Below are 17,624 nucleotides of genomic sequence, written 5' to 3' on the forward strand. Positions count from 1 at the left end.
AGAGCTGCCACAACCTCAACCACCAATGGCTCCGGTGTCATCTTCTGGATCTCTCCAGGCTCTTTCCATAACGGACCTCCCGACGATATCGCCGTCCCTCTACGACCTCTCCTCCTTTTTCGAGCCGGTCATGTCCTCCACGTGGGCAATGCAGCAACAACCACGACCGTCTGATCATGTCTTCGGCGTCCCGTCATCGTCCAGCATCATCGGCGGAGGTGGTGAGCTCCAAGCACTGGCCCGTGAGTTTATTCACGGTGGACAAATGCCAGCTCAGCCATCGCTGGGAACCGGTGGTTCTGCCTCAACAGTGATAAAACGAGAATGATGTTATTTTTACAAATGTTGGTTTATTTGGACGTTAATTAAGAGATCTATAGTTAGCTAGCCATACGTTTCTCCTTGTAATATATTTATATATTTGTTCGAATTCGTATTTAAATTTGTTGGCTAAAATGTTAATATAAAAACTATGGTATTAGCAATATGTTTTTCATTTCATTTTTATGTACTTTGTGTTTTCGAATTTATATATTTTCATCCCGACCCGTGTAATGTAATGACTACGTACAATACAAACATATTTAGGCTTACAGAAAAACAATCAATAATACAAAAAAAAAAGAAGTTATCAAAGGTGATCTTTTTTGTATTTTAATTAGTTGTTTAGGTCTCTTCGATTCGATGAACTAATCTATGGCGTTAGACTCCGAAGAAGCTCACGCGAGGAGGGTTTGAAAATGCTACTGGTAAAAATCTCCTTACTCTGTTTTTCTTTCCTACTAAGTCCTATGGGCTGTAATGGGTTCGACGAAAGTGTCTTGTTTATCAAACAGTAATATGTACACCCAACCCGGTTCCATGAGCAGCGCTATATGCCTGTGCGAGAGACTCTTGTAGTCATCCACCACTATCTCTATATATTTTCTACTCAGACCAGCATCTCTAGAAGCATGCATTAACATAATTCACCGGATTTTTATTTTAAAGTAACAAATTGTTTGATTACAAATATGTCACTGTTGAGACTGAGTGAGCGAATGGAGGGTTGAGCTAAGCAAAATATATAATTGTTGATGATATATAAATTAATTAGTGTAATACTTGAGAGAGAAACATTGTGACAGAGCCTTACAAGACAATATATCACCATTGGAAAACTTCAAAGCTATTACTAAAGACTTGCTATGGTAAAAAACTTAATTGCTTGAATTCAAATTCAAGTAATCAAGAATTTCCTTCTTTTTTTTAAAAAACCTTATGATTATCTCAATCTGCAACTTCCTATTACTATATGCATATAATGACTTATAAGTACATTATGTGTATAATCTATGTTATCACCAAAGTAGAAACAATTATAGATATAGCAACTGACCGCTGTTTCCCTTCTAAGACACCCACCATACGAACTAATATATTTTAAAAAAAGATAAGTTAAAAACTCTATTATAGTAATACAATATCGCATGTGTGGTCTGGTCTACTTGGGATTAACTGAGATTAAACACTTTAACTAATCTGTTTTTTTCTTTCTTTCACATTTCTCCATTTGTAATAAGTAATCTAAAACGTTCAAGCACATACGGTATTCTTATTCTCTATTAATAGAGGAGAATGTGTCATCTTCTCATTACTCAATAACCAAACTTATCATATACATATAAACATAATGGGAAGGTCAAAATATTCATGTCATCATCATCTTCTCGTTCTTATTATTCTTCTTCTTGAAGTTCTTTGGATATCACCAGGAGGATATACTTCAGCCGAAGATGAACATGCAAAGGTAAAAAATATACAACTCCAGCTTGTTTATCATTATTAGAGTGTAAAAAAACAAATTGATGTTGCAAAGGAGAATTTACTTTTGAAACTCTTAATTTATAATAAAGGATTTCTATATCATATACTTGGGAGATGGACCGGATAATACAGACGAAGCTATCAAGGCACACATAAATCTCCTATCGTCTTTGAATATAAGGTACATAATTACACACATATATTTTATTTTTATAAGAAAATTAATGCGGCGTAACATGCATTTGATCGACTAATCTTTCTACAGCCAAGAAGAAGCAAGAGATAGAAAGGTACATAGTTACACTAAAGCCTTCAATGCTTTTGCTGCCAATCTTTCTCCAAATGAATCCAAGAAGATGATGGGTAATTCACTTGATAGTCATAACAAAATAATGAACATCCATTCATATAAATTTTAAAGTATATATAATAATCTGAAAAAATGGTGCAGAGATGGAAGAAGTTGTTGGTGTGTATCGAAATGAATATCGCCAACTCCACACAACAAAATCATGGGATTTCGTTGNCTTCTTCTTGAAGTTCTTTGGATATCACCAGGAGGATATACTTCAGCCGAAGATGAACATGCAAAGGTAAAAAATATACAACTCCAGCTTGTTTATCATTATTAGAGTGTAAAAAAACAAATTGATGTTGCAAAGGAGAATTTACTTTTGAAACTCTTAATTTATAATAAAGGATTTCTATATCATATACTTGGGAGATGGACCGGATAATACAGACGAAGCTATCAAGGCACACATAAATCTCCTATCGTCTTTGAATATAAGGTACATAATTACACACATATATTTTATTTTTATAAGAAAATTAATGCGGCGTAACATGCATTTGATCGACTAATCTTTCTACAGCCAAGAAGAAGCAAGAGATAGAAAGGTACATAGTTACACTAAAGCCTTCAATGCTTTTGCTGCCAATCTTTCTCCAAATGAATCCAAGAAGATGATGGGTAATTCACTTGATAGTCATAACAAAATAATGAACATCCATTCATATAAATTTTAAAGTATATATAATAATCTGAAAAAATGGTGCAGAGATGGAAGAAGTTGTTGGTGTGTATCGAAATGAATATCGCCAACTCCACACAACAAAATCATGGGATTTCGTTGGACTTCCTCTAACAGCAAAAAGACATGTAAAAACAGAGAGAGATGTTATTATTGGTGTTCTTGATACAGGTCTTAATTAATTTATATATGTTGTGTTTGTTGTTACTCAACTCATACATACGCTTGCTTGATTTGATCATATATACATTGATATGAAAATTAACAGAACCTTCCTATACAAATACACTACAATATAATCAGGAATAACGCCAGAGTCAGAGAGTTTCCAGGACCATGGTCTCGGCCCTCCCCCGGCTAAATGGAAAGGATCATGTGGACCGTATACAAATTTCACCGGATGCAACAAGTAATATATACTATTACTTTTTTTTTTTAATACCAACTAGGTTTAACCCCGTGGTGTACCACGGACAATTTTTTAAAAAAACTTTTGAATATATTATAAATAGATTAAGTTTCTTTGAGTTTTAGTATAAATGTTAGATTGTTATATATGTGTGTGTTCTCACAGTAATTAATAAAAATGTTAAGATAGATATTCATTATATATTAAAATAACTCAAATGTGAAATAATCTATATCCGAATATATTTGTTTGGTTACAAAAATTCTAAAACAATTTTTAAAATATATATTCGTTTATAAAAATTCAAATCAATTTTTTTTTTGCCATCCACATTATATCATATGCTAAAAAAATCTAAAATTTTATTAACTTAATATATTAAATAGTAATTTAAATAATTAAATATAAGATTATGTAAAAGTGAAAGGAGAATTATATTTTAATCTAACATATTGTTTTAAATTAGATAGATAGATTTTAAGAAATTAATATTATCAAATAAAGAAATCATTGTGTTTGGTTGTTGTAGAGAATTCAGTTGAGACTTGTTTGGATACGAAGAAAAAAAAGGATGACACGAAAATATACTCCAAAAATGTTAAATAGTTCTTTTTTCTTTTAGATACTCCCAAGTTTGATCCTATCTAAGCAACATGAATTCTTAATTAACCAAACTACATCAGGGAAAATATAAACTTTTAAACAAAAAGGGAGTTGGCTGATTGATTTTAAAAGTTTAGGGTGCTTAGAAGAATTATGCGTTAAGATAAGGGTTCTAATTGGAAACTTTAAACTTGAACAGCAAAATAATCGGCGCCAAGTACTTCAAGCACGACGGCAATGTGCCTACCGGCGAAATCCGATCACCGATCGATATCGACGGCCATGGGACACACACGTCATCAACCGTAGCCGGCGTTCTAGTCTCAAACGCCAGTCTCTATGGCATAGCAAACGGTACCGCCCGCGGCGCGGTTCCGTCGGCGAGGCTGGCGATGTACAAGGTTTGTTGGGCGAGATCAGGCTGTGCCGACATGGACATCCTCGCTGGCTTCGAGGCGGCGATTCACGACGGCGTTGACATAATCTCCATCTCTATCGGCGGTCCAATCGCGGATTACTCTTCCGATTCGATATCGGTAGGGTCGTTTCACGCGATGAGGAAAGGGATCCTAACGGTGGCGTCCGCCGGGAACGACGGACCGAGCTCAGGGACTGTAACGAACCATGAGCCGTGGATATTGACGGTTGCGGCAAGCGGAATCGATCGGACGTTCAAGAGCAAGATAGATCTCGGCAACGGCAAATCATTCTCTGTAAGGAAAAATCTCAAAAAATCGTTCTAAATTAATTTAAGGGGTTAAATCGATAAAATCCAATTTTAAAGGGTTTTAAATTGTTGATGATTGCAAAAAAAAGGGGATGGGAATAAGCATGTTTAACCCAAAAGCCAAGTCGTATCCGCTTGTAAGTGGCGTTGATGCTGCTAAGACCAAAGACGACAAGTACTTAGCCAGGTAGATAATATATATCTGATAAGACCACAAAGAGCTATAAAATGAGACATTTTTGTTTGTTGTTGATGCGTTAAAAAAAGGTACTGCTTCTCTGATTCTTTGGACCGAAAGAAGGTGAAAGGGAAAGTGATGGTGTGTAGAATGGGAGGAGGTGGTGTGGAGTCGACTGTTAAAAGCTATGGAGGTGCTGGTGCCATCATTGTTAATGATCAGTATCTTGATAACGCTCAGATTTTCATGGCACCAGCCACAAGTGTTAATAGCTCCATTGGTGATGCCATCTACGGTTATATCAACTCCACAAGGTCCTTGTTGATTTCTTTTTTTTTTTTGGATACTGAGGAATCTTGGGAGAAGAACAATTTTGTGTTCATCTTTTCAGCTTACTCTTTGCTTTTGCTCTTTTTTCTTTCTCAGATCACCATCGGCTGTGATTCAGAAAACCCGGCAAGTGACAGTCCCTGCTCCCTTTGTTGCTTCTTTTTCATCAAGAGGTCCCAACCCGGGATCAACACGCCTTCTCAAGGTTCATATGACCTTATCAAACATCATCTGACTAGAGAATTTTGGACAAACTATAATTTTTTTTGGGGTGAATTTCTAGCCCGATATCGCTGCACCCGGGATTGATATATTGGCGGCCTTCATTCTCAAGAGATCATTGACTGGATTAGATGGTGACACCCAATTCTCAAAATTCACCATCCTGTCTGGTACCTCAATGGCATGCCCCCATGTTGCTGGTGTAGCTGCTTACGTCAAGTCTTTTCATCCTGATTGGACACCTGCTGCCATCAAATCCGCCATCATCACCTCAGGTAACTTGGTTTTGGTTCTCTTGGAAATGGAAAACAGAGAAAACACTAACAAACATGTATTTCTCTGTTTTTTTTTTTTGGCAGCAAAACCGATAAGCAGTAGGGTGAACAAGGACGCAGAGTTCGCTTATGGAGGAGGCCAAATAAACCCAAGACGAGCGGCTAGCCCTGGCTTAGTCTACGACATGGACGACATGTCCTATATTCAGTTCTTGTGTGGAGAAGGCTACAACGCAACCACTCTAGCTCCACTAGTGGGGTCACGCTCCGTGAGCTGTTCCTCCATTGTCCCTGGACTCGGCCACGACTCCCTCAACTACCCAACAATCCAACTGACGTTGAGATCTGCCAAAACGTCCACACTGGCTGTGTTCAGGCGGAGAGTGACCAACGTGGGACCAGCGTCTTCGGTGTACAACGTGACCGTGAGGGCACCCAAAGGAGTAGAAATAACGGTGGAGCCACAGAGTTTGACGTTCTCAAAAGTATCACAGAAGAGGAGCTTCAAAGTGGTGGTGAAGGGCAAACAAATGAGTCCTGGAAAGATTGTGTCAGGCTTGCTCGTGTGGAAGAGTCCACGTCACTCTGTTCGGAGCCCCATTGTTATCTACAGTCCTAGTTCGGATTGATCATTGAATTAGGAATCTTATTACATCCTCTCATCAATAAACATTTACTTAGCGATGTAATCAATCTTCTCCATTTCCACTGTGTCTATATAAACATTTCGTTCGTTTTAAATTTTAACCCAACCAAACTTATAGAGTCTTTGGGCCCATTATGAGCCCATAACGCTAAACACAATGGGTGGGTGAGACCCTAAAAAGCTCTTCTTGAGCTTTCTTCTCTCTTTGGGGGATGTCAACCAATGGAAGAAGCTTGTGTACCGGAGGAGGTGCTTCAGCCGCTGCTCATTGCTTCGGATTTATCCTACTCTTTAGAAGATTGCTTGAAGTTTCTTCTAGAGTCTTCCAAGACCGATTCAGGCCGCTCCGATCTCGCTTCCAAGGCTATCCTTCCCTGTATCCTACGTCTTCTTCAGCTTCTTCCTTCCCGCCACCACTATCTCAATCTCTCTCTCAAGGTCCTCCGCAACCTCTGCGCCGGCGAGGCTTCGAATCAAAACTCTTTCGTCGACCACGGCGGTTCTGCTATCCTCTCCGGCTTGCTTGCCGAGAGAACCAAACCCACCGAGGAGGAGGATTTCGAGACTGTTCGATTCGGGTTGCAGGTTCTAGCCAACGTTGTATTGTTCGGAGAGGAGAAACGTCAGAGAGATGTGTGGCTTCGGTTTTTCCCGGAGAGGTTCTTGTCAATCGCCAAGATTAGGAGGCTTGAGACCTGTGATCCTCTATGTATGATTTTGTATGCTTGCTTTGATGGATGCTCTGAGCTTGCTTCTGAGCTTTGCACCAGTGATGGCCTCACCATCGTTGCTGAAACTATACGGACTTCATTCATCTTCCGGTAATAAATAATTGTTTGTTTATTATATCTCTCTGATTTGAGAGGCCAAATTTTAGTTGAGAGGATCTTTTGTCTGATTTGAAAAAAAAAACCAAATCTTTTTGTAATTGTTTGTTTGTAGTTGGGTCTGTGGATGATTATTGGCTCAAGTTACTGGTTTCGAGAATCTGTGTTGAAGAAGACCATTGTTTCCCACAGCTCTTCTCCAAATTATACAACAAGGATGCCGAAGATGAGACCAGGTTTACATCAGAGCAAGCTTTTCTTCTGAGGATGGTGTCTGATATTGCAAATGAGAGGATAGGAAAAGTGTCAATCCCCAAGAACACAACTTCTTCCGTTCTAGGATTATTCAAGAAATCTGTCGATGTTTTTGATTTTGCTTCAAGTGAAAGATCCGAGCTTCCTACGGGTTCAACTATAGTAGACGTAATGGGTTACTCTCTGGTAATAATAAGGGATGCTTGCGCTGGAGGAAGCCTTGAAGAGCTCAACAAGGACAACAAGGATTCAGTTGATAATGTCGAATTGCTCTTGTCCTCTGGACTGATTGATCTCCTCCTTGATCTGCTTCGCAAACTTGATCCTCCGACAACAATAAACCAGAGTCCTAGTTCTTCTTCTTCTTCTTCTTCAGTAAGCCCCTGTCCGTACAGAGGATTCAGGAGAGATATAGTGTCTGTGATTGGGAACTGCGCCTACAGAAGGAAAGAGGTACAAGATGAGATTAGGGTGAGAGATGGGCTCGTCCTAATGCTGCAGCAGTGCGTGACAGATGATGACAACCCTTTCTTGAGAGAATGGGGCTTGTGGTGTGTGAGAAATCTGCTGGAAGGGAACCCAGAGAACCAGCAAGTGGTCGCGGAGCTGGAGATTCAAGGATCTGCGGATGTGCCTCAACTCCGTGAAATTGGTCTCAGAGTCGAAATTGATCCTAAAACTTCCAGACCAAAGCTTGTCAATGACACCTGAAGCTTCAATGATGTAATATGATTTCTTTTATTCTAGTTAGAATTAGGATTATGTGGTTTCTTTGTTCACTAAATAATTTAGCTGATGTAATTCATTTCCATTTCAATAAATCTTATTTACTGCAAAGGGGACAAAGCTAATTCCCCTATTATGTATGGGGTTGAAATTTGAAAATATAAGAAAGCTGTGTTTTCAATCAACTTGAGGAGTAGAAACTTCAACCTTTGTTTATGTACAGCGCCCCAAATAATTTAACAATCTTTCAATTCATAACAATCTTACACACACTAGATTCTTCAGCTCCAAAAAGGAATGTAAGGGAAATATTGCAGACATATATATATATATATTCACTAGAATTAGTACCTGCCAATATAGAATTCTTTATGTAGCGGCGCCGGTTGGAACTCCTTGTGGCCACATTGGAATGACAATATATGCAGCAAACCATTCCTTTGATCTGATATTATCAGCAAACGCAATTTCCATAGGAATCAAATCAGGTTGTTTGCACCTCTACATGACGGTCAACAATAATGCTTAATAAACAACCTTAAAGAGATGACCATTAATGTCTCAAGTTGAGAATAATGCTCCCAACAATGCTTAATTTTTTAATCAAACGACACTATGAAATGTCAAAATCGCAAGCAACAAAGTTAATGAAATTAAGAAAGTGATCAAACATTGTATCTGTTTCTGTAGTATAAATCCATGATTCCCATTCATTGGGAAAACTAGCAGGAGTCCGAAAATAATCAAACATAATTTTTTAGGTAGACATTCAAGTTGGATTTAAGACTAGTAATCTAGATAATATAACATGAAACGTTATCAAAATACCACCAATTCTCAACCGTTGCAAAAAAAAAAACTGAGGTTTCTTCTTTCTTTCTCTTTGTCTTCTGTCTCTCTCGACCGACGTCTTCTTCTGGCTTTCAAAACTCTCCCTCTAAAACCACCCTAAATCTAGCAGTACAGTACCTTTTATATTTCAACAAACACAATATAAAAGGAAGGAGAAAGAAAGAAGGCATATTGCTCATGGATGAGAGAACCATCGATGCTTCTACGTTGTTAACGCAACGCCGGAGAATGGAAACAGCGGTGGTCGTGTCGTGACGACTGAGGATTCGTCTAGCCGGAGGGCATTTCAAGAATATCCTGCGGAACCCGGTAACGTGCGGTCAAATGCTCTACATAAGTTAACAAAATTACAGAACCTTCATAAACTCGAACGGTATTTGAGTTCTTGAAGTTCAAGTTAGCTTATTGTGATGATTCTGGTTTTTTGATACATTTTAAGTGGTTTTGTTGTGGCTGTGTTTTAAAGCCGACTGAAGATAAAGGAAAGGAGTATGTATGGTTCAACTATCAAATCTGGGAAGCTTAGATATGGTTTGGTTTGTGAGAGAGACTAGTAAAATCATTAGTTATTGTGTTTTTCTCTTTGCTTCATCAACTGTATTGAATGATCACTAATTAATCATCATATTCTTCATGGAGCTCCAACTCAGTCTTTTAGCTACCGGACTGTCATGTCTGAGGTGCTACACTTGAATCTTGAATCATTTGTCTATATGTGCTTTTGAGTTTGTATTTGAATCTTTTATGGATCTTTCTGTGTGTCAGATCCTGGATTTCATTGCTTTGCACCTGACTACTGGATTTCATTCAGTGACAAAGCCGCAGCCAGGATATGGCTTTAATTACACAGGGTTGTTGATTTGTGAATTACAAAATCAGTCAGTTCTTTTATGCATTGGTACTTTTGTTGTAATAAGTTTTCCATATTCTCATCTTAAAACGTTACATGTTCTTTGTTTAGTTCTATATAAAGGGTTTTTTTTTTTTTGTGAAAAAAACTATATGTGAAGAGCTTTTCGAGTTTATCTGCTTCCTTACCTATCTGATCTCTTACTTTCAAACCACTGTTGAAGATTTGATCTAACACAGGCTTAGTTGATATGTCACTGTTTCAATTTGTTGATTGTTGATTAGGTAAAAACCGAAATGAGAATTGATCTGAAACTATGTTAGTGTTGTTAACTTTTGTAGACGAGTTGTGAAGGAAGAGGAGTAGAGTGGTGATGAGTACAAGCGACCATCTCCGGCCATTGATTGTCGCCGGCTGCCTCACCACTTTCGTCGTTCTTCTCCTCCATAGTTTTAGTTTCCCCAATTTCTCCGATCACCCCCTCCGTGTTTTTTTTGCTTATTTTAAGATTTTGAAATCAGTCCGTCTGATACATTCATAGAAAAAAAAAAAGGATTAATGTGGAGGAGGAGACTGGAGACTGTAGAAGAGGAACGAGCGTCCAATAATTTTGGTTTGGGTTATGTAATTTGGGAATATTTAAAGAGAAGCGATTATTAAAAAGTTATTTGGTTTGGGTTATAATGTAATTTGGGAATTTTTATATTCGGTTTAATTTCGGTCGGTTCGGGTTCACCTAATTACTACGTTGTCGTTTCATCTTATCTTGCAAGGTTTTTTTTTTGCTTTTATCATTTTTATCGCCTCCTCTTCCTTCTCTTCTTGTCTCGAGTCTCGACCTCTTCTTCTGGCTTTCAAATCTCTCCCGCCTCTAAAACCACCCTAAAACTAGCAGTACAGTATTTTGTGTTTCGTTTACATAGAGAGCTGTGAATTCCTAAGTTTTAATGATGTGATTTAGGAATTCTCTGTCACATCATAAAAGTTTAGGTATTCGACAGCTCTCTATTTCAACAAACACAACACAATATAAAAAGGAAGGAGAAAGAAAGAACTGTTAAACTCGGGTGAGCAAATCCGCGATGTTTCTTTCAACAATTAGAGAGTTTCCTTCACCCAAATCGTCGTGCTACAAATTCTTGTTTATTTTGTTGAGCCTATAAAATTAGGGTTCTGTGATTTTAGGGTTATTTCTAATCAATCACTCTTTCTTCACTGAACCCTTTGATTATGTCATTCCCCCGGCTCAATTGATGGAATTTTTTTTTTTTTTTTTTTTTTTNTTATGAACCACTTGGTAATTTTGCTGATTACAGAACTGAGATGTGTGCTCTGTTTTTGAGCTAATGAATGAATCATCACAACTAGGAGGAGCTGGTTCTGGATGTTCTGAAGTAGCTTTTGATTTGGGAGTCAATCTAGTTTGAAGTAGGTTTTGATCTGATGAGAAACTGAGATTGGACGGGTACCAAAACTGAAAACTTCTATTCTTGTGTATTCCAGTTACATAGTCACAGTCCTAACTCTTCTTGTTTACTTTGCTAATATATATAATCTGGTTAGAATCTCACTGCTTTAGCTGATTTTACTTTGTCAAGTTACTTCTTTCTTGAGTTTTAAAGTTCTTGAAATGACTTTATCTAAATGCTTTGCAGCTTTACAACAACTGCAGTGGTGCTTAATTATGAAGGTGAAACAAATTAGAAACTTATGAAGGTGATTTTTTTTTTTTTTCAGCTTAACAACAAATAGACCTTCATAAGTTTCTAATTTTTTCAATGGATCCAACCATTGGAGATGCTCTAATAATTAGTAGGAAGCATTTTGGCCAAAAAAAACTGATGCTCTATAAAGCCATTTTGAGTTTTAGTTCTTATTTTCCACATTATTTACATTAATTTACCATCAAGATGATCCAATAACTTTTATTAAATTGTGCAAATCACAAAATCAATTTAATATTAATAACATCTTCATCAGTAAGATTAATATATTACATATATATATATATATCAAAAATTAATATATAAATGATTCAATTGGTTATTGTTATCACACATATTTTTTTATTATCCAAATTGTTACATGATGTTCACTTACATGATCTTAAAATATTATTTTTAAAATAATCAATTATAAAAATAACAAAAAACTGATATATTAATAGAGAAACATTTTGGCCAAAAAAACTGATGTGTCACTATTATAGAGCTCTAAAGCCAATTTAAGTTTTAATTCTTATCTTCTACATTATTTACATTAATTTGTCATCAAAATGATCCAACAATTTTTATTAAATTGTGCAAATCAAAAAATCAATTTAATATTAATAATATCTTCATCAGTAAAATTAATATATATATATATATATAAAATTAATAATATATAAATGATTCAATTGGTTATTGTTATCACATATATTTTTTTATTATCCAAATTATTATATAATGTTCACTTAAACGATTTTAAAATATTATCTTTAACATAATCAATTATAAAAATAACAAAAAAATAAATAACAATTAAAGTGTGGGTCTACTACCTAGTGTAATAGTATTGGTGCACAAGACCGATACATATAAATTACCATTATAACGAGGCCCATCTAGCCTTATATTTATTCTTTTCCCAGTTTGATTTTTTTTAGGTTTTTAAAAAACTCTTTGAATGGTGACGAGGGCTACGCCGCCGGTGATGAAGAAGGCTACTCCGGAGGTTTCTTCTATGAATAGAACATTTGTCTTTTGGGACATCAAGAGTTTTCCGGTTCCCCCTGGCTTTGATCCACGTCGGGTCCGTCAGTGCATTCAACGGTTGCTAAAGAATTATGACTACGATGGTCCTCTCACCATCTACGCCGTTGGCATGATAACAGACGTCCATGATGACATCCTTCGAGCTCTCTCTTCCAGTGGAATCATTCTTCATTACGCCCCCTACGGTTAGTAGTATCTTCTCATCCTCATATACCTTCCTAATTTTCAAGTCTTTAATTAGTTTCTTCTTCTGATGAATCTGTGCAGGTACTTCAGACATCATGTCCCTTATGTTTGAGTGCATGTACGATAATCCACCCCCAGCTAATATTTTGGGCATATGCTATCCAAGAGCCTTCGCTACACCTCAGAGTGGATTCAACCTTTTCAGGCCGTTTCCGTATTCTTCTCCTCAAGAAGACGCCATCAGCTGGATTAACTTAATTCTGGCAGGTCTGTGTGTTTTTTTTTTTGGTCATAGCTCTCTCACTCTTGGTGTTGTTGTTAATATTACCAGCAGCAAATCTTCTGAACTAGCAGCTACTTTTTATTCTCCCGCAGTGTCAGGGTCACTTAAGCAGGAGGATACGTGTCTTGAAACAGATGAATCTGCCAGCTGGTTTTGCATATTATGCTATGATCATCCCACTTACGGTAATTAAGCAGCATCCTAGCCGAACCCTTTTTTAACTCTTCTTGGTTTTGTTTTCGTAAATCTGAACCCATGTTATCTTTTTCCACTGGATGTGCATTTGTTTTTCAAACTCAGAGGAATGGACACTTGACCATTGGGGACAATGAACCTATGAGTAAATTCGAGGACGAGGATGGGAAACCTTCCACCATTGTCTGGTGGCGACCAATGGCAAGTTTTATTAATATCTGTTAACTTTGAGATTTCTCTAAATTTCTTAGTTTTGTTTGCCTAAATCTGACCCCGTACGTGTCAAAACCTCTTACCAGAAGTTTTCCTTTCTCACTTGCGTAGAAGCCTACCAGGGACGAGGCTGTGGCTGACACATTTGTCTTTTGGGACATCAATATGTTTCCGGTTCCCTCGAGCTTCGATGCTCGTCGGGTCGGTCCGTGCATCAAACGGTTTTTGGAGCTACATGGCTACTGTGGTCATCACACCATCAACACTGTTGGCATACTAACAGACGTTCCTCCTTACATCCTTGAAGCGCTCTCTTCCACTGGAATCAATCTTTGTCACGCCCCCCACGGTTAGTATCTTCTCATCCTTAATTATGTCTTAATTCCTACGGTAATATATATGGATGATGAATAAGTCTTTTAGTTTCTTCTGAAACAGGTACCTCAGACATCATGTTGCTCATGTCTCAGTGGATCTCTAAGAATCCACCCCCAGCTAATATTTTGGGCATATGCGATCCGAGAGGCTTCCCTCCTCCTTTGAGTGGATACAACCTTTTCCGGCCGTTTTCCTATTCTTCTCCTGAAGAAGACTCCTTCATTTGGGAAAGCTCTCTTCTGGCGGCAGGAGGTGTGTGTTTGTCCCCTCCACTCTCACAGTGTTGTTGATATAACCTTGCAGTTCTGTTGCTGAACTTGTAGCTACTTAGCTCTCAATATTTAAAAACAATACTGTATAATGGGGAAGAAAGAAACAGAGCCCTATCCCTTTATAACACCATAAGACTGATCTTCCTCTTTTTAACAATTTCTTCTCTCGTTGCATGCTGAAGCACGCTATTCTGCAATTAATTAACAAAGATATTATCATAGTTTATTTACAGTGCCCGATCAATTATAGTTTACAGTCTACACATTAAGCTCTTCTTACGCCCAAAACAATTTAACAATCTTCAATTCATAAATAAATGCAACTCTGCTTTGAGATCAGATTGTGAGATTCTCTTGTATGGCAAGAAAGGATCCAACAATGTTTCCTCCGACATCCGGGAACTCCTCACTCCCTGGAAGTGGCCGGACTTTGCCTTTCCGATCAACTTCCACCGGATATTTCATCAGATGTCCTCTCATCTCCGAGACTTCCTCACTCCTAAACTGTTTCCAGTTCTCCTCCGCCATTGTTCTCACCTTGCTTACACACACTAGATTCTCCGGCTCCAAAAAGCAATCATCTGACATTGCCATGTGCTCTGCCCAAAGCGACATTCTATATCCGAATATCTGCAAAATTGATGTCGAGAATGTTTTTGAAATGACTTGGACTATGAAACCATGCATGTTTGGATTATCTTTGCGTGCGATTACCTGACCACGTGGACCAGACTGTCGTCGTGTCCATGTATGTTGAGGCTGGTAAGCTCCCATAGCAATCTCTGTGTCTCTTGTCCCTTCCATTGATCTTTGGTTTATGTTTGCAGATCCAATTACCACATACTCATCATCAACAACCATCCCTTTTGAATGAACATATATCATAAATCTTCTGCTCTTTCGACATTGTGCCTATAACACCGTTTCAAATACAACTCATCATTCAACGACGACAGAAACAGCAGTAGCAAATTAAGCAGTTGGGTTTGGTTACCTGAGCAGTGTTCTCGTTGCTTGAACTTCCTGTTCCCCATTCGTTATTTCCGTTCACCATTTCTCTATTTCCAAGACAGAAGAAATTCAGATAGTCTTGTGGGGAGAATTCATCTTCGAGGCCAGCCTCTACTAAAGCATTGTAGATAGTCCCATACATCATTTGCATCGTCTTGTGCTACGAGGAAAGTAACATTGACATTCAGTTTCAAAATCTTTCAGCACCTGGAAACTGTGTAAACAAACCTAAACGCCTAGTAATGGAAGGACCAATATGATTTTTTCAAAACATCAAATTGGATCTACAAAAGTTACACATGTCTGATTCTTGGATCCATTCTCTTTTATTATAACAAGGTGTGCCTGAAAAATACTCTAATCACCCAACTACATGCAAATTTAAGAACATGCACAATCAACATTAGATCAAACTAATTTCTACTTTAGATGATCATTTGACCAGTTTAACGAAAGATGCAAGGAAAAAAATCATGACATCAATATTGTCACATGGACTAAGAGAGAGAGAAAGAGAAGGTTAACGATTTGCAAAGACATATATATATATATTCACTAGAATTACCTGCCAATATAGAATTCTTTGTGTAGCGGCGCCGGTTGGAACTCCTTCTGGCCACATCGGAATGACAATATATGCAGCAAACCGTTCCTTTGATCTGATCTTATCAGCAATCTTCAACGCAATTTCCATAGGAATCAGGTTGTTGGCACCTACATGACCAACAACAATGCTCAATAAACAACCTTAAAGAGATGACCAAGGTTATCAAGACCATTGTCACAAGTTGAGAATCAATGCTGCCAACAATACTCAACTCAATAATTTTTAAAAAAAAAGACTGTACCACTAATTCTCAACTGTTACACAAACTAAGTTTTCTTCTTTATTGCTTGTATCTAAACAATGATCAACACACGCATTTTTTAAAACATTATCCGAATTTTTTGTCTCTCTAATCATAAGCTCATTTGAAAAAACAGACATAAACAAACCTATGTCCTTGTGAGCATTCCAGTCGTAGGAGGATCCAATGAAATACTGGTTCTCGATGTAGATGAAGTGTTGAGCTGCACGAATGGCCTTTACATATGCAGTGTGTATGCTCATGTCGATGAGCACATTCTTACCGCACACCAAATTCTATCCAAACAAAATCCCTTTATCAATCAATTTCCCAGCCAAATAAGCGTCCACCAAATCACAATGACAGCACCATTTTTCTTTGTTTTTTCAACTCACCTTGCTTGTAGCATATTTTGGATCCTTTGGGAAACCTTTCACAGAGTTTGAATCGATTGAACGGAAAATCTATAAAACAAAAACCAAACAACCATTAGCTTAGAAACAAATTCAATTGGGACAATATTTTGTGGACCAAAGTATAAGATTTTCATGGTCAACTTTGTGAATTAGCCAGAACAAAACTTTGATACAATGGTCAAAACATTCATTTATTATATAATGGCCAGACGTAAAGAGAAGGAAAAGAAATCCCAGACATTATTGGTACAGAGTTAATCAAAACAACAGGCTAACTGCTACGAGATGCTGATATTCAGACTCCATGGTTGGTTTCTAACCTTTTACATTAATATATAGTATGAAGATACCGGTGCCAGTCTATACGTTGTTGAAATAACCCCAAACATTAATCGGCGCAGAAAATTAAAGCAACAGACTACTTACACAAACACTGATATTCAAACTAAAAGGGTTGGTTTCTGACCAAATAAGAACGTCATAAAATTTTCTATATCCAACCCCAATGCACGGATCAAGAGTGTCATGAAATCTACATCTTGCTGTTATAGTACACGCAATCTGTCATATTTATAAAATAAGAGTTCCAAAGTGCTTACCTGAACATGCCAAGCCTCGGGGTCGTTTGCACTAACAGTAGGAGCATCAAAAACTCTTAATATATCTGGAATCCTGTCGATCCTTAGTAATGCATCATCATACGATGTCTTCAATTTATTGATTCTGTGAGGCTTCGCAGCCTTCAGCCACCTCTCCTCAAAATTGGTCAGCACGTCATACGCAGCTGGGCCATCAATCTTACTGTGCAAGTCATGCCAAGGTTCTCTTGGACAACCCGACACATCACCCTTAATTACATTTTAGTACGCCAAGTCAAGGTTTTCCCATTCAGAACAAAAGAAACTAGCAACTAAAGGATATATCTTGCTAACAATTACTTAAGTATTTGACACCAAAGTTACACTAAATATATTTAGAAAGGCAAGCAGACATACCGCGAAAGTGGGGTTGTGATAGTCACCTTTATGATCTGTTTGCAGCGTCCTAAACAACGGATGTTGTGGAGTATCATATCGGCCATCACAAAGATCAAGTCCGCCCACAAAAGCTACGATTTTCCTTCTGTTACCTCCAGCATCAGCATCTACTATCAAGGTTTTTTGGTGGTGCGTATAGATGGTTCCAACTTCCTGATGGACTAAAATATAAGTAGAAGTCGGATACCTCAACCAAGAAAAAGACCAAAAATTCATGTTATACGTACCCTCTGTTTGACCCAACTATGTCGCTTTCCAGCATTTCGAGGGCATAGCAAGACTTGAACTG

General features: G+C 37.7%; 5 protein-coding genes and 1 long non-coding RNA gene across 6 annotated transcripts in view; 5 read left to right on the plus strand and 1 right to left on the minus strand.

The window, feature by feature from the left end:
* LOC104709064 (LOB domain-containing protein 30-like) overlaps positions 1-328 on the plus strand; it is a 3,042-nt gene extending 2,714 nt beyond the window's left edge. Inside the window, exon 2 of the mRNA XM_010425732.1 lies at positions 59-328. Within this exon, the coding sequence (XP_010424034.1) occupies positions 59-328 (270 nt within the window). The remainder of the gene's footprint in view (positions 1-58) is intronic.
* Positions 1,395-6,349, plus strand: LOC104705284 (subtilisin-like protease SBT4.14). Its single transcript, XM_010421256.2, has 11 exons — positions 1,395-1,789; positions 1,896-1,987; positions 2,072-2,169; positions 2,868-3,011; positions 3,144-3,249; positions 4,052-4,565; positions 4,669-4,766; positions 4,847-5,071; positions 5,184-5,292; positions 5,371-5,584; positions 5,669-6,349. Exons 1-11 carry the CDS (start codon positions 1,673-1,675, stop codon positions 6,211-6,213), a joined length of 2,262 nt encoding a protein of 753 aa, XP_010419558.1. The 5' UTR covers positions 1,395-1,672; the 3' UTR covers positions 6,214-6,349.
* On the plus strand, positions 6,436-8,223 carry LOC104705285 (ataxin-10-like). Its single transcript, XM_010421257.1, has 2 exons — positions 6,436-7,039; positions 7,144-8,223. The coding sequence occupies exons 1-2, from the start codon at positions 6,453-6,455 to the stop codon at positions 8,021-8,023; spliced, it is 1,467 nt and encodes a 488-aa protein (XP_010419559.1). The 5' UTR covers positions 6,436-6,452; the 3' UTR covers positions 8,024-8,223.
* LOC104705286 lies at positions 10,563-11,616 on the plus strand. The gene is made up of 3 exons (XR_754277.2): positions 10,563-10,807; positions 11,057-11,205; positions 11,396-11,616. It is a non-coding gene; the product is annotated as an uncharacterized LOC104705286 (long non-coding RNA).
* On the plus strand, positions 12,369-14,249 carry LOC104705288. The gene is made up of 5 exons (XM_019228203.1): positions 12,369-12,681; positions 12,764-12,949; positions 13,058-13,150; positions 13,266-13,722; positions 13,812-14,249. Exons 1-4 carry the CDS (start codon positions 12,408-12,410, stop codon positions 13,295-13,297), a joined length of 585 nt encoding a protein of 194 aa, XP_019083748.1. The 5' UTR covers positions 12,369-12,407; the 3' UTR covers positions 13,298-13,722; positions 13,812-14,249.
* The window catches only part of LOC104705287 (phospholipase D beta 2-like), a 6,456-nt gene continuing 3,027 nt past the window's right edge, over positions 14,196-17,624 (minus strand). The window contains exons 4-10 of the mRNA XM_010421258.2: positions 16,898-17,146; positions 16,278-16,346; positions 16,031-16,178; positions 15,600-15,748; positions 15,018-15,194; positions 14,738-14,935; positions 14,196-14,653 (exon numbers count right to left, since the gene is read on the minus strand). Coding sequence (XP_010419560.1) covers positions 14,360-14,653; positions 14,738-14,935; positions 15,018-15,194; positions 15,600-15,748; positions 16,031-16,178; positions 16,278-16,346; positions 16,898-17,146 — 1,284 coding nt within the window. The 3' untranslated portion in view covers positions 14,196-14,359. The remainder of the gene's footprint in view (positions 14,654-14,737; positions 14,936-15,017; positions 15,195-15,599; positions 15,749-16,030; positions 16,179-16,277; positions 16,347-16,897; positions 17,147-17,624) is intronic.

Source organism: Camelina sativa, chromosome 8 (genome assembly GCF_000633955.1).
Source record: "Camelina sativa cultivar DH55 chromosome 8, Cs, whole genome shotgun sequence".
Taxonomy (NCBI): domain Eukaryota; kingdom Viridiplantae; phylum Streptophyta; class Magnoliopsida; order Brassicales; family Brassicaceae; genus Camelina; species Camelina sativa.

What these genes read in the sequence shown, in the direction of transcription:
- LOC104705284 (XM_010421256.2), top strand. Translation starts at nt 1,673, where the DNA reads ATGGGAAGGTCAAAATATTCATGTCATCATCATCTTCTCGTTCTTATT. An exon ending in CTATCGTCTTTGAATATAAG is followed by an intron (nt 1,988 to 2,071) that starts GTACATAATTAC and finishes ATCTTTCTACAG; the next exon opens with CCAAGAAGAAGCAAGAGATA. An exon ending in ATCCGCCATCATCACCTCAG is followed by an intron (nt 5,585 to 5,668) that starts GTAACTTGGTTT and finishes TTTTTTTGGCAG; the next exon opens with CAAAACCGATAAGCAGTAGG.
- LOC104705285 (XM_010421257.1), top strand. Translation starts at nt 6,453, where the DNA reads ATGGAAGAAGCTTGTGTACCGGAGGAGGTGCTTCAGCCGCTGCTCATT. An exon ending in GCTGAAACTATACGGACTTC is followed by an intron (nt 7,040 to 7,143) that starts ATTCATCTTCCG and finishes GAAAAAAAAAAC; the next exon opens with CAAATCTTTTTGTAATTGTT.
- LOC104705288 (XM_019228203.1), top strand. Translation starts at nt 12,408, where the DNA reads ATGGTGACGAGGGCTACGCCGCCGGTGATGAAGAAGGCTACTCCGGAG. An exon ending in GATTAACTTAATTCTGGCAG is followed by an intron (nt 12,950 to 13,057) that starts GTCTGTGTGTTT and finishes ATTCTCCCGCAG; the next exon opens with TGTCAGGGTCACTTAAGCAG. An exon ending in CTATGATCATCCCACTTACG is followed by an intron (nt 13,151 to 13,265) that starts GTAATTAAGCAG and finishes TTTCAAACTCAG; the next exon opens with AGGAATGGACACTTGACCAT.